The sequence below is a fragment of the Echinops telfairi genome, unplaced genomic scaffold (genome assembly GCF_000313985.2).
Source record: "Echinops telfairi isolate 266 unplaced genomic scaffold, ASM31398v2 ScPeMD7_3533;HRSCAF=4204_0, whole genome shotgun sequence".
NCBI classification, from domain to species: Eukaryota; Metazoa; Chordata; class Mammalia; order Afrosoricida; family Tenrecidae; genus Echinops; species Echinops telfairi.
In genome coordinates, this window is record NW_022107431.1 from 7,187,838 (window position 1) to 7,202,114 (window position 14,277).

Below are 14,277 nucleotides of genomic sequence, written 5' to 3' on the forward strand. Positions count from 1 at the left end.
CACAGGCGCGTGCACACACACACATCCCCATCAAGTAGGTTAAGGCGGCTCTGAGTGTGTTGGCAGAGGACTATTCGTGCCTGTGCCATCTGTTGAGAAGTGGAAGTTCAGGCCTTTCTGCCCAGACTCCTCTGGGTGACCTAGAACTCCCAGCCCTCAGGAACCATCTGCATGCCTGGCCCCTCCTCCCTAATGCATTATCTCTTCTCCTACAGAGTGTCTTCTGCCGGGACTGTAAGGAGGCCTACCACGAAGGGGAATGCGCTGTCCAGGCTGCGAGCTCAGGGGCTGTGTCTCAGGTATGACCCAAGCATGTCCTCTTTGCACCCAGCAGAGCTGGTCCCCAAGCACATCCGAAGAGCACCCACTCCAGGCTGGCATGCATGCAGCAGTGAGGGGGCCTCTGCCTCCCCTCTATCCCAGCCCACACCCAGCTGAGGGCAAGCCTGGGGGGCAGCCTCCCTGCAGCGTCGGGGGCCTCCCTGATGGACTTCTGCCTGGGAACAGGCCTGTGTGACTTCAGCATGTGTGAAGGGAGTCCCTTAGAGGGGACACACAGCGGTCCAACACCCTCTCAGCTAAAAGTTCAAACCCACTGCCACGGAGTCGATTCCAATCCGCAGCAGCCCTGCAGGGGAGGGTAGAACTGCCCCCTGTGGGTTCCGAGATTGTAACTCTTGACGGGAGTGGAAGCCCTCAGCGTTTGTGGAGCGGCTGGTGGTTTCAAACTTCTGACTTTGCAGTTAGCAGCTCAACACATAGCCCACTCCGCCACCAGGGCTCCTCGGACGAGCTCGACAGCAGAGAAACCATCACCAGCGCCACCCTGAACGCTTTGTTTTTAGGAAGTGCTTTTGTTCAGAATCTTTGGCAGACGCCCACTCTGCCAGTGGCACCATGCCTTTACTTTGAGCCGATGCAAAGACGGCGTTGGCCAGCAGCCGTAGCAGGCACTGTGCTGAACTGTCCTTCGGTCTTGATGAGGCAAAGAGCGTGTTTGCGGAGCCTCCCTCCAGCCGGCTGGAGAAGGCTTAGGGAAATGCAAATATAGTGTCTTTATTAATTATGATCCACCAAACCTTCCGGGGGAAGGAGGAAAGAAAACCCCAAACAACTACAGCACAGTGGAGGGATTTGCTCATTATTTTTCTACAGATAGAGATGTTCACAAGGGTTTATATACCAAATCTACCCAGATAATCCTTTACTCATTTTATTGATGGGAACCTCACGTGCAAACATCGGGGTTGCGGAACATCTCCATTTCTGAAACTTCAAAGGTCTGATGCCCTGTGATCAGGGCGTAAAGCAGAGACCCTCCAGAGGGGTGAGTAAACCATGTGGAGGCCGCCTCGAACCTCCTCTGGCTACACAGGGGGGAGGATCTATCTCCCACCAGCCCAAGGCCAGCTGCCACAGGGCAGAGGTCAGCCACACCTCCACTCGCCATCCTGCCTTCACCTCTTCTAACACCAACCCTTCCGCCCACAACACTCTTCTTTGCAGGGTTCGCTAATTCATTGCGATGGCCAGGCAGAACTCAGACAATGCCCCCCATGATGAGGCGGAGTCAGGGCAGCTAACAGCTTATGACAGGCCAGGATCAGAAATCACTCAGGACTGAGCGTCATTGATCTACAGTCACTGAGCAACACCCCTCTTCAGCCAGCAGACAAGTCTCTCTCTCCAGTCCTCAGCCACCCCACCCCTGGACTTGTGCCTCAGCGGACCAGGAAGCCTGCCCGTGGCTCTGCCACACAGTCTCATGGCCTTGATGTTGCTCTGCCTCGTGGTCTCCTTGCCTCAGTCCCTGATCTCAAAGTGGCACGGGCTCTGCTGCCTCCACCACCCCGGCCAGGGATTTTGAATGTGCTCTGCTGTTGGCTCGTCTTCCTCAATGGCTCCGGGAATCCTCTCTGCCCCTGCTCCTGGGATGACTCTGTTGTACACAAGGGAATGGCATCTGACCCAGCCTCTCTATTGATGTGGTGCACACCCTATATGCATCATCCCACCAAATCATTTGGTGGGAATTGCAGAGACATGGATAGAGGGGCCATATGAAGGCATTTCGCATCACCACAGGAGGTGTTTGCCCACTGTTTCCATCACCAAACAAGCCTAAAGGAGCCCTGGTAGTGCTGTGGTGGAGCTGTAGACTGCTAACCTCAAAGACAGCAGTTCAAACCTACCAGCAGGGCCACAGGAGAACGATGAGACTGTCTGCTCCCATAAAGGTTTACAGTCTCAGAAACCCCATGGAGGGTCACCATGAATTGGTTGTTTTTTTGGTTGGTTGATTAGTTGGTTGGCTGGTTGGACATAACTAGTGGATTTGGGTTTTCCCATGGCCTTATACCATGTTGTCCAGGAGTACTCTGAGTGCATAAGGTTGAATTATTACTTCTGTAGCTGAGAAAGCAAATGCTCGCTGTCTTGGCTTTATTTGTGTTCGGGTGGTGTTCAGGCACTAGTGCACAGGTTCTGGAGAGCTCTGCCTCAGACAGTTTCTGGAGATTAAGTTCTTCTAGCAATTTCCATCCATGTGCTCTTATGAGACCACACACATAGACAAAGGCTTCCAAGAAGTGAGATGCTGACGTCCATTTATTTTTAAACATACGGGGTAGGGCAGGGGAAGGGCACAAAGAGGAGCATCATTTAACCTAAACCATCTCTCTTATTCCACTCTTGGTTCGCTTGTGCCAACTAGTCTTTGTCTTAAAGCATCCGAAAACTCACTGTTAGCGAGTCCATTCCAACTCGAGGCACCCCTAGATAGGGTTTCCAAGGATGGACATCTTTCCGGGAGCAGAAAGCCTCAGTGTCTTCCTGAGGAGCAGCTAATGGGTTTGAACCACTGACCTTGAGGCTAGCAATCCAATGCTTACCTGATAGCACTCCTTTATTAAAGATTAGAGTCGCTCAGATTTTTTTAAAGGCATTAAGACCTAACATACAAGACAGATAAATGGTTAGACAATCTAAGCCATCTGGTCATCTGTTAGCCAATGTTAATTGTACATTTGTATAGCTAGGCACCCTTTGAGACTCTCTGGGAAAATGTAGCTAAGTAAATTTCCTTTCAGCACCTCCTAGGAGAGACTCACAGGAGAATAAGTAGCTACAGCAATATGCTAAGCCCGAGTTTCATGGTAGGGCTTTGTATCAAGCTTCCCTAGAGGAGGCTTAGACGGTGACATTGAGCTTCTTCTTGGTGAGGGCCAGAGTTTGTCGAGACGACCACGGGGTGAGATAATGAAGCGCCAGCAACAAGGGGGCAGAGGCAAGAATCTTTTCAACTAAACTGTGTCTGACCCACCTCCTAGTCCTCAGGCCCAACACAGTACTTGGTACTAGACATTCAATAAATATCTGTAATGATGGTGTTGATAAAGAGAACTACATGGTTTCATTCACTCAGTACGTGTGCATTGAACTCACGGTCCTTGCTGCCACTGGGGCTCCTGCTTCATGATTTCTGCTGCCACTGCTTTTCCACAGAGAAACCCTCCTTTTCCTGGTTGTGGGATTCTCTGTCCCTGTCTGAGATAGCTCACTTCATACCCAGCCAGAAGGCAAAGCTGACCAATCCCTGAGAGTGAGCATCCTCTGCACCTTGCCTGCTTGTTCCCACCCAGTCACTGGATGGGCGTTACCAAGACTATAGGTAGAAGAGTCGCACCAAGTCATCTACATCATGGCCCCCCTGGTTGGCCAGACCCAACTGACAGCCAGCCACAAGAGATGTAATCCATGGGAGTCAACTTCCAGGTTCGGAGTCAAGAAGGAAATGAATTCAGAACAACCAGCACATTCACCCCATTTCTAAGGTTGTCTTATTTCACCCACGGTCAGCGACTCTTGATCATGTTGTTAAGACTATTGTCAGTGCCCATTGGGTCAGCCTGCCTCAAGATGACCCTGAGAACAACCAAGCAAAACACTCCCTGGTCCTCTGTCATCCCATGATCCCTTGTAATGAACAGGCTTGCAGTGGAATACACTACCAGGGCCTTTCGTCTCGTCTCTCTGAGTTGGAAGCTCCCCTGAGCCCTGTGAGCATCATAGTAACATGCAAGCCTCCATCACAAGGTCAGTCATGGCTGTGAACACAGAGCTCTGGCCAGAAACGGAATTCAAATCTCCCACAAGGCAGGCGACATTTCTACCACTGAACATGACCATCCTCCAACTCTTGACCATAGAAAGGGGCACACCAAACAAGGAAGTGTATCCAACCGAAAGGCCCCATTCCATTTAATGATGCTCTGAGCTCCAGGCGAATGGCTTCTGCAGTTTTGTTGACCTGAAGTCTTTGAGAGAAAAATGCTCTACCCACCTACCAATACAGGACTCATGACAACCCCTGTAGAATGGAAGGAGCCTTGGTGGCATAGTGGGTAACACGCTCTGCTGCTAACCAGAAGGTCCACCGTTCAAACCCACCCACAGGTCCTCAGGAGGAAGCTGTGGCAGTCTGCTTCTGTAGACATCTACAGCCTCAGTAACCCCCTGGCTCAAATCCACTCTTGTCCTACAGGGTCAGGGTGCATCAGAATCAACTCTAGGGCAATGCATGTGGCTTATGACTTGGAGCAGAAGAGCTTGGGCTCACCCGCATCATCATAATCTGCACAACCACAATGGCCAATCCTAAGCAACAACGTGCTCACCCGCATCATCATAATCTGCACAACCACAATGGCCAATCCTAAGCAACAACGTGCTCACCCGCATCATCATAATCTGCACAACCACAATGGCCAATCCTAAGCAACAACGTGCTCACCCGCATCATCATAATCTGCACAACCACAATGGCCAATCCTAAGCAACAACGTGCCCAGATTGTTCGAACGCTCACAAAACGAACCCCTCTGCCCTCGTCACGTGCTCCATTCCGGCAGGTTCACTCATGAGGCTGCTTCTGTCAGCCCGCTCGCTGGCTCCCTCCCACCTCGAGCTGAGTGATTTCTGGTCCAGATGGTACGTGATCCAGGCAGGCACTCGCTCCCCTCCTGGGGCCCACCAGCTCTCCCCATCCACTGGGCCATTTGACCCAAACCTTAATACAGTTTTTGATTAATGCAATCATTTTTCTGGGGGAAAAAACAAACTCAAAAATTGGGTTTAAATTGGTTTTAAAATATTGAACAAGCTGTAACTTGGAACTGCGGGGCGTCTGAGAAATCGGTGGCGGGAGATCAATCCATCACAGGCTAATCAGAGTCCAATTCCATTTGCTTCCATGAGCTCTTGCCTCTTTGTTCTCATCCCCGCGTTCCGTTTCCGTCTGAGCATCTCTCCGGAGGCCCTCTAATAAGTAAACACTTGCTCTTGCAAACCACAGAAATTGATTCGTCCTCCCAGCGGTCCCAACTCATGGATGGTTCTCCCTCTATTTAACGGGAGGGCAGATGGGGACTTCCAGATTTTCAATGGCTCCGACCAATGCCACAGAGGAAATCATTTCCAGTGGCTGTACCCAATCAGCCTTTTGGGGACAGCGACTGCTCTCCCCAATTAATAAATCTACAGTGTCTCCCAGGAGTACGCCTGTCTCTGCTTGGCAAGCTCTTGCTCAGCCTTCAAGACCTGGCTCATACGTCACTTCCTCCCCCAACCCTGTGCCAGCCCTCCCTTGGGAATTAGCCTTGTTTCCTCTGAGCTTTCAGAGAACTGCTATTTGTGGCTTCTGTTAGACATGCGCCCCCTGAGGCTTGGCTTCCTGTCACTTTGCTAAAACTCTGAGCTGTGTTTCTCTCATCAGCATCTCCCTGAGCGCAGGAGTGTTTGTGAATAAATGATGGCTTCCTCCATCTTCCTTCTCCTCGCCTTGGAGCTGGGACAGGACTCTCTCTGCAGGGCTGCGGGTTCGGTCATTCTCTCCACCAGTAAGAGCAAATATGATTTCCTGAATTCCTCTTGAATTCATTTCCCTCGGACGATCTCACCAAGTACCACGATCGGTCCTCGTGATTGGTAGGTGCCGTCGGGTCTGTCCAACGCAGAGAGAGTCTGCGCACAACAGAAAGAAACACCGCCGGTCCGGCACCGTCCTCAACAATTGTTCCTATGTCTGAGCCCATTGTTTCCGCCATTGTGTCAACCCATCTTGTCTGGGGCCTTCCTCTCTTTTCTTCAACCCTCTACTTTTAACGAGCGTGATGTCCTTCTCCAGGGAGCGGTCTCCCCTGACAACCTGCCCAAAGCGCATGAGACAAACTCTCGCCACCTAGCCTCTCAGGAGCATTCTGGCTGCACTTCTTCCAGGACAGATGGGTTTGCTCTTTTGGCAATCACAGGTGCTTTCATTAGTCTGCGTCAGCAACGTCATCCCAAAGCATCCTTTTTCTCCAGTCTTCCTTATTCAGTGTCCAACACTCACAGGCAACAGGAAACCAGAGATGTGCCCTTCCCCGGTTCTGGAAGTTCAATGTCCAAAGTCAAGGTCTCCCCAGGGTCATGCTCCCTTGGAGGGCTCTGCAGGGAGATCCGTTCTTGTAGTTTCCAGGTTCTTTGGGTTCCTCTTGGCTCCTAAAAGATGAGCTATTCTGGTGGCAAGAGACTTGCCAGTGTTGTAGGCAGAGGTGGATGTGTGCAAAGTTCTAGAGATGAAAGAGAGTGTTGTGCACAGAGGAGAGAGAGGTCTAGTAGGTGGTGTCATGAAGCCATGGGGTGGTGGTGGTATACAAAAATCGAGAAGGACAAGAAGTTGCAAAAGTTAGTGGAAACATGGAATTATTCCACACGCTTTTTGAAGGCCCTTCATAGTTGGGGCCAATAAGAAACGGATCTTCTTGTAAGTCACGTTAACACACACACACACAAAAGCACCTCACTGCCATCGAGTTGATGAGAACGCACAGTGATCTTAAAGGACAGGTGGACGTGCTGCTGTGGGTTTCCATGACTGTAAACCTTTACAGGAGTAGAAAGCCTTGTCTTTCCCCTGAGGAGTGGCTGGTGGTTTCAAACTTCTGACCTTGTAATTAGCAGCCCAAGGTGTAACCACTACTCCCCCGTGGCTTTTGGAGTTGTGTTAAGGAGGTTGGAGTTTAGGGGAAATTCATTAAAGGATTTTAAGAGAGCTGACGTGATCAGAATGGTGCTTCAGAAAGGTAACTAGCTGCAATGAGAACACCAGTTTGTAGGGATGTGTGATAGGCTGTGTTTTCTGAATGCAAGCTCTGTGACTCTTGAGAGCCGAGCACAGGGGGTGGGTTGGAGAATGCTAGGGGAAAGCCCTGTGCAGAGTGAAGGCAGCAGATGTGGACGAGGGAGAAGTTCCAATGTGATGCGGTGGTCATCGGAACCTCAGCCAATCCGACAAGGAGCTCTGTTGCCGGGGCAGTCCTTCAGAGCCATTCTGCATTGAGCTAGGGTGGGCAAGGGGGAATGCAAGCTTTTATACTCCCATGCATAGGCCAGTCTTTAGTTGTGGACTGCCTTCCATTCCCCCGGTGGGAACATGTCCCTGAGTGAAACCGCTTTCTTCTTCAACAGAGTTCAGTTCCTGAGTAGCAGGGAACGGTCTGTAGGCAACATACCCAGAGCTGACAAAATGAGTGCCTTGGCCCTGCAGAGAGGGATGTGATCCACTTCACAGCCTCTATTACAGTCTACCCCTTGCACTGCTGACAGACTTCTTATCATGGGAAAGAAGCTAGAGAGCTTCCAGGGGGAACATGAATAGGATTAACAAGAACTCATACTCTGATAGACTTCAGGTTGCAAATGGTGCTCATTGACTCCATTCTGTACTGCCTGTTTGATTTCCCCCAGCTCAGCACCTCTGAGTGGCTTACCTTGTGGGTTGATGCAGATATTCATGTTTAATGAGTCTGAGTACCTGGTTACCTGCCAGCCTAATGTCACTACTGCAGAACTTGGTCTTGGCTATCAAATCAAGTCCACAAGTTCAATGCAGGCCAAGGCCCTCTTCAGACTCATGTAGACGCAAACCATTGACACCGAAAGGTGAACCTGGAAGCAGAACGATCACTGGGCAGTGGGTGCAGAGTCTGGTGGATCCAAGGCTGGTGGGAACAAAGCAAGGTGCCAACAGCTCTCTAGGGTGGGCGGTCCACATGGAGCCTCCCCTCAAAAGCAGGCTGAATCCCAGGAGACAGGAAAGGGAAGTGGCAGAGAGAAACCTTGTCACTGTTCATCTTGCTCGTACACCAAAGGCTTATGACATCAAGGAGGTGCCATCAGGCTGCTACTCGATTGACAGGTTTGACCCCACCCCTAGCCATGAGTGTCTATTTGGCATACACCCTAACCATTCCAACCTACAAACCCCACATAAATGCACTGTGGTTCTTTTACAGGCTTGTGATGAACTCCTTTCTGTGGAAACTCCTTTCCCACCACAGAGGCCCCTGAGACCATAGGGGCTGCGTGTTACTAAGGCCCAAGAGACAGGGCTGCCTGCACAGCAGCCTGGTGGGCACCCTAGAGAGCCCTGAGCTGTTCTGGGCCCGGTTGAGGCTTCCATGGTTCCATCTCCCAGCAGGAACCCCATTGCCAGGTGTCTAATCCTAGGCTCAACTGGCCAACGCCAGCTTCCCAGAGAAGCTGTCTTAAATTTGAATACCTGTTGGAAAGGTGTCATCTTGGAGAGTGCTCTCAGCAACACCTGAAGGCAGAGACTGAAGCAGGGCTGGGCGGAGGGTGATGCTGAGCTGAGGCAGTGGTAGCAGGGGCTCCGGCTGTTCCTCAGGGAGCTTTGAAACTGAGATGATCCCAAGAGCCATCCCTCCTGGAAGTAGAGGGGCTAGAGGCGGGGGTTTGCTGGAGAAACACAGCCAGTGACACTCATATGCATAAGAAAGAACTTCATGGTCCCCACTGGGGCTTCAGGGCTCGGCTCAAGGGGAGTCCTTCTGGGACATGAGGGTACAATGAATGGTATGGCCCTTTGCTGGGCATGCCTACACAGTAGGGGATGCTGGGCCCCTCTAGGGTTTCCCATATGGGCTCCAATAAATTTCTTCCCTTTCGCTTAAAAAAAAAGAACTTTATATCAAGAAATAAAGCTATATCCAAGAAGCTGCCCAGCCCAGTCCTTGGGTCAGATGCTAGCTGGATGCCCCATCCAGACTCACGCTGCTGTCAGTCAGTGACCCAAGAAGGAGAAGTGAGTGTGCAGAATCACATAGATCCAAGATTTCCCGGAACATGGCAGGGCACTGGCAGCTCCCAGGGTCGGCAGACCACCTGGGCCACCAGCCCCAGAAGCCAGATGGAGGGTCCAACTAAGCAGGACCCAAGAGAAGGGAAAGAGAGAGGGGAACTCCTCTACAGCATCACTTATGAATAGGTCACTCCCCCAAGGAGACACCATCGGCTGTTCTGAGAGACTGGACTCCACGCTTACCTTCCCACGTGTGTGCCAAGTTGACCCACACCCTAACCATCACAGCCATTAACACACATCCATCCACCACTGTCTGTGGCCTGTTCCCATCCCATGAAAGGGTGTCATTGACTAAGGGCTTATTTTGAAGATGTTTTCAGAAAATTGAAAGTGGCATTTTTGACAAAAAGGCCAGAAAAGTGGGGCTGAAGAGGCTATTTTTCATCCGTCTATGCACCCGTTCATTCATCAAGGGCAGCCAGGGCTGACCCATGAGAGTCTTGCTGGGAAGCATTCCCCCATCAGCCCCACAGCTTTGATCTGGCCTCTGAATCCTCCTTGCTTTACCTCCAAACTCAAAGAATATTGAAAAGCAACACAATTTGAGGCCCAATTTGAGAATGCCCCAAACTGCCATTTTTACCCATGGAGGCAGAAGAGGGCAGAATTCTTTGGGGAGAGTTAGAGAGATCGAAACACTGCCTTCGGAAGCACACAACCCCCACAATTTAAAGGGAAAAAAATTGAAAGAAAATATAACCTTATTGCTCTTGAGTCATTCCAACTCAGAGAGACAACCTGTAGGACAGGGTGGACTAGCCCTTTGGGTTTCGGAGACTGTAACTCTTTACAACAGTGGCAAACCTTATCTTTCTTCCATGGAGTGGCTGGTGGTTTGAACTGCTGACCTTGCAGTTAGCTGTCCAACATGGAAGGCTGCTATGATTTTGTTGACTTATCGTCACACAACATATCAAATTAAAGTATGACACTCACTTACATCTTATGCACACACACCACAAACACACTTACTTACTCCCACTCACACACACACACACACACACACACACACACACATTTGCAGGCACATACTCTCACTCACATACCTACCACACACATTCCCACAGCCACACTCGCTCTCACACATTCTCTTTCTATCTCACACACACCACACACACATTCTCACAAACATTCTTGCATACACACACACACACACACACACACACACACACACACACACACACACACCTGTCTTCTCTGTCCAAGTATCACAGCCAAGAGGGATTCATTGTGAGCATTTCATGTCCATCAGTAACTGCACAGTGTCCTCGACCCACCAGATGGCACTACATCCTTAAAAGAAGCTTCGTGTTCTGACAGCGGCTACAGCCCCACAGGGCCTCATGCAAAGAGCCAGGGCGTGCCAACTGCCTGCAGAGGCTTCATGTGCTCTCCCTGATGCCCCAGAGAGCCTTCCCGATGGGCAGCATTTCTGAACAACGTGCAGATGAGATGAGGTTTGCTCCTGGCCATGATACGGGATACTACCTCCTCTTGTCAGCAGTTTGAATATCGCGGTGAGGGACTAAGCCAGAGCATGGTCACTGTGCTGGAGGGGGGGTCTGCCGTTTTTGGAAGAAGTGGTCCCCCTACTCTTGTTTCCCTCCTACCAGTTGAAGGCCAGACTCCCACCGAACATAGCCACTGCCGTTAAGGGGACTCTGGCTGCTGGCGCCCTGTGCTCAGAGCAGAACTGAGGGCAGCGTAGGCTTTCCAATGGCTGTGACTTTTCAGAAGCAGAGTGCCAGCCCTTTCTTCCGCAGCACTGCCGGGTGGACTCGACCTGCTGACCTTGTATGGTTTAGTAGAGCGCTTACTCCCTTGCGCCACCCAGAGGCCCCCGCCAAGTGACCCCGTCATCACCCGTGAGTTCACAGGGGTACAGGAGCTGTGCGTGCCAAGTGGACACAGCCATCTTCCAGATTTGGCCCCATTTCCTCGTCACTCACGCAGCATGTCCTGAAATCAGACAGAGTTGGCCTCGGGCGGGGGCCCCTGCGTGACCGGCTGAGCCTCACTGCGTCAACCTCTGTCACCTCCTGCTCAGAGTGGACATGGACACTGTGGCCTCATGAGGATTCAATGGCGTCACCGATGCAACATGCCTGACAGAGCCTGACGGATCACAGCGGTGGATCTAGTTCCCCCCAAAAGCTATGGCTCCATGCTCCCCGCGGTACCTGTGAATGTGGTCTTGTTTGGAAATAGGCAGAGGGAGAAGTCGCCAAGTTGACGTGAGGTTGCACAGCCCGGGGGCGCGGGGTAGGGGGTTCCCTTTCAATGAAGAGAGAAGAGGACACGGGGAAGAAGGCCGAGTGGACACGGTGGCAGGATTTGGAGGGGAACATCTGCAGGGGGGCAGCCAGTGAAGAAAACGAGCATCCACAAGGAGATGGGTTGGCCTGGGCTCAGACCAGACTGATTGTGAAGGTGGCCCAAGGCTGGGCAGTGTTTCACATCCCGCCTTGGCTGGCTCGCTGCACCCAGTGAGTGATGCTTCCGTATTCAAAATCCGGTCTGTGTGGATCATTTTGGGAATTCTTGACCCAAGCCGGCCCCGGACTGGGGCGCTCCTTCACCAGGCCACACGTTAACTCTCCTTTCTTGCTCTAGGAGAAATGTCTCTCCACTCTTCGATGAACACAGAGCACTTTAAAAGTCCCCTGTATGTGGTAGCTATTAATAATCTTGCTACTTAATATTTATGCCATTCCATTTCCACCCATCTCCAAATGGGCTGGCAGGCATTATTTAACTCCTTTCCCCGCTTAGAAGCACTTAAGCCCCCATGGGCAGCCACACATCTGGCACACAAGGACGTATGTGTGCAATGCAGACTCACAGCAGAAATCTCCCGTTATGACCATGAGCAAAAATGTTCTTCTGAACCACATTCTAAAGCCTGGCCCGAGAGGGAGCGAAATGGAGAGGGCGCGGGGCTGCTTCGTCCTCAGGCCAGCCATGCCCTGAGAGCCTGGCACACAGTGAGTTCTTTCTGAAAGCGGGAGAGGGAAAGGGAAGAGAGGGCTTCGAAGAGTTCCAGGGAAAATGCCATGACCTTTCCTTCCATTTCCCCCGTGTACAGTTAAGCCAGGGGCAGCGATGGGGTCGCGATTATTGTTGTGGTTAGGTGCCACCCAGGCATTTCTGACTCAGGGCCATCCAAAGCACAACAGAAGGACACACTGCCCATTCCTGTGCCATCCTTGCAAGTTGGTGACATTTGAGCCCATCATTGTAGCCACTGCCCCATCCCATCTTGTCAAGGGTCATCCTGTTTCCACTGCCCTTCTACTTTACCAAACCCGACGTCCTTTTTAGGGATCGGTCTCTCCTGAGAGCATGCCCAAAGTCTGTAAGACCACATCTCACCACCCTTGTCTCTAGGGAGCACTCTGGCTGTACTTCTTCCAATAGATTGGTTTGTCCATTTCGCAGTCGATGCATGGTACTGTCAACATTCTCCAGCACCACAATGCGAATGTATCTACTCTGTCTCAATCTTCTGCAAGCAGTATCCAGCTCTCACATGCATGTGAGACGATTGAAAATACTATGGAGTCTCTGGCTCCACCCTAGTCTCAGGGGTCCCAATGGAGGAAGCTCAGACACAGATTGGTGGTGCCATCAGAATGCCCCCTGAGTTGACTCTTCGCCAAGCAGGAAGGTGCCTGGAACAGCCAGGGAAGGTACGCACTTGGGGAAAGGCATCGGCTTTGTCGATGAGAGACTTCCGCGTCCTTGTGGAGGATGACTGGTGTCAGCAGGTCGGGCGGAAGTCAGACCAAGCCTGATGGCAGTGATGGCCAGTAGCAGAAGAGCTCATCAAAGGGACCAAGCTGGTGTTGAAGGAGGGACTGGGAAGAGTGTGTGTGAGAGGTCACAGCTGGATGAAAGGTCCTTCTCCCGCTGCCTCTTCGTGACATGTTGCCTTAAAACTGCTCTCTCCAAAAGTCTCTGGGTCCTCCCAATCGCCATAGCCCTGTTTGGCCTCACTCCCACACTCCTCATGGTAGCAAGAGACATGATTGTGTTTGGTTGTTAATGAAAGAGCTTGGGCTCAAGACCCAACCAGCAGGGTTTACACTGAGATGAGGGAACGTTGGTGGTCCTGGTGCTGCAGGGCCTGCAGATATAGTTGCTAACAGGAATCCCCCCCAACTTTTCAGGGATGTTCCAATCCCTAAATCCCATGATCCTTCTGGTGCATCGAGCACCTTTGTAAGCGCACAGCAGTTGTTGTTCGTACCGTTGCATGAATACTGCCTCATAGCGAGTCCGAGTGAGAGGAGAGTGGCCCACTGTCTGATTCTCGTGGCTGCCATCTTGACGGGAAGAGGTTGTCAGCTCTTTCTCCCATGGAGCACCTCAGGGGTCCACACCATGGACCAGTCAGTGAATGGTACCGGGATCAACCATGCCACCTTCATGGCTCCTTCAACCAGGTGGTTGCTGCTGCTGCTGCTGCTGGGGCCACTGCACCCATTCCAACTCACAGTGACTGCGTTAACCCAGGCTACCTAGAGAAACAAATCCAGGGACACGCACAGATGTATCAGAAACACATGCAATGACGCCGAATGTAGAAGATCACAGGCCAGTGGGTGGGGAGTCTTGTGGATCCAGTGGTGTTGTAAGCATCTCAGCACTGGCAGGGGTCTGTCTCCACATGGCTTCTCCAGTTCCAGCGGTCTGGCTCCATCAGCCTTTCTCCATATGTCTTCTCCACAGGGATGTCTCACGGGGACTGAGCAGAGCGAGAGAGAGAGTCTCCCTCCCACCTCTGAGGAGGAAATACAGGAGTTCCCAGAATCCTCAGGAGAAGGTCATGCCCACCCAGAGGCCTCATTGGCTATATCCTGATTGACAGGCTAGACTCCACCCCGACAATCTTAATCCTCAAATTGACACCAGATTATGTAACTATCACAAAGAGGATGGGGGTTGTTTGTTTGTTTGTTTGTTTTTTAATAAATCATTTTATTCGGGGCTCATACAACTCTTATCACAATCCGTGCATACATCAATTGTGTAAAGCACATTTGTACATTCATTGCCCTCATCATTCTCAA

The 14,277-nt window shown here is 51.4% G+C and overlaps 1 protein-coding gene across 4 annotated transcripts in view; it reads left to right on the forward strand.

Moving 5' to 3' along the window:
- The window catches only part of PRKN (parkin RBR E3 ubiquitin protein ligase), a 1,413,568-nt gene that overhangs the window by 1,386,432 nt on the left and 12,859 nt on the right, over positions 1-14,277 (forward strand). For all 4 annotated transcript variants that reach the window (XM_045294462.1, XM_045294464.1, XM_045294465.1 and 1 more), the window contains one exon: positions 216-299. In XM_045294462.1, coding sequence (XP_045150397.1) covers positions 216-299 — 84 coding nt within the window. The remainder of the gene's footprint in view (positions 1-215; positions 300-14,277) is intronic.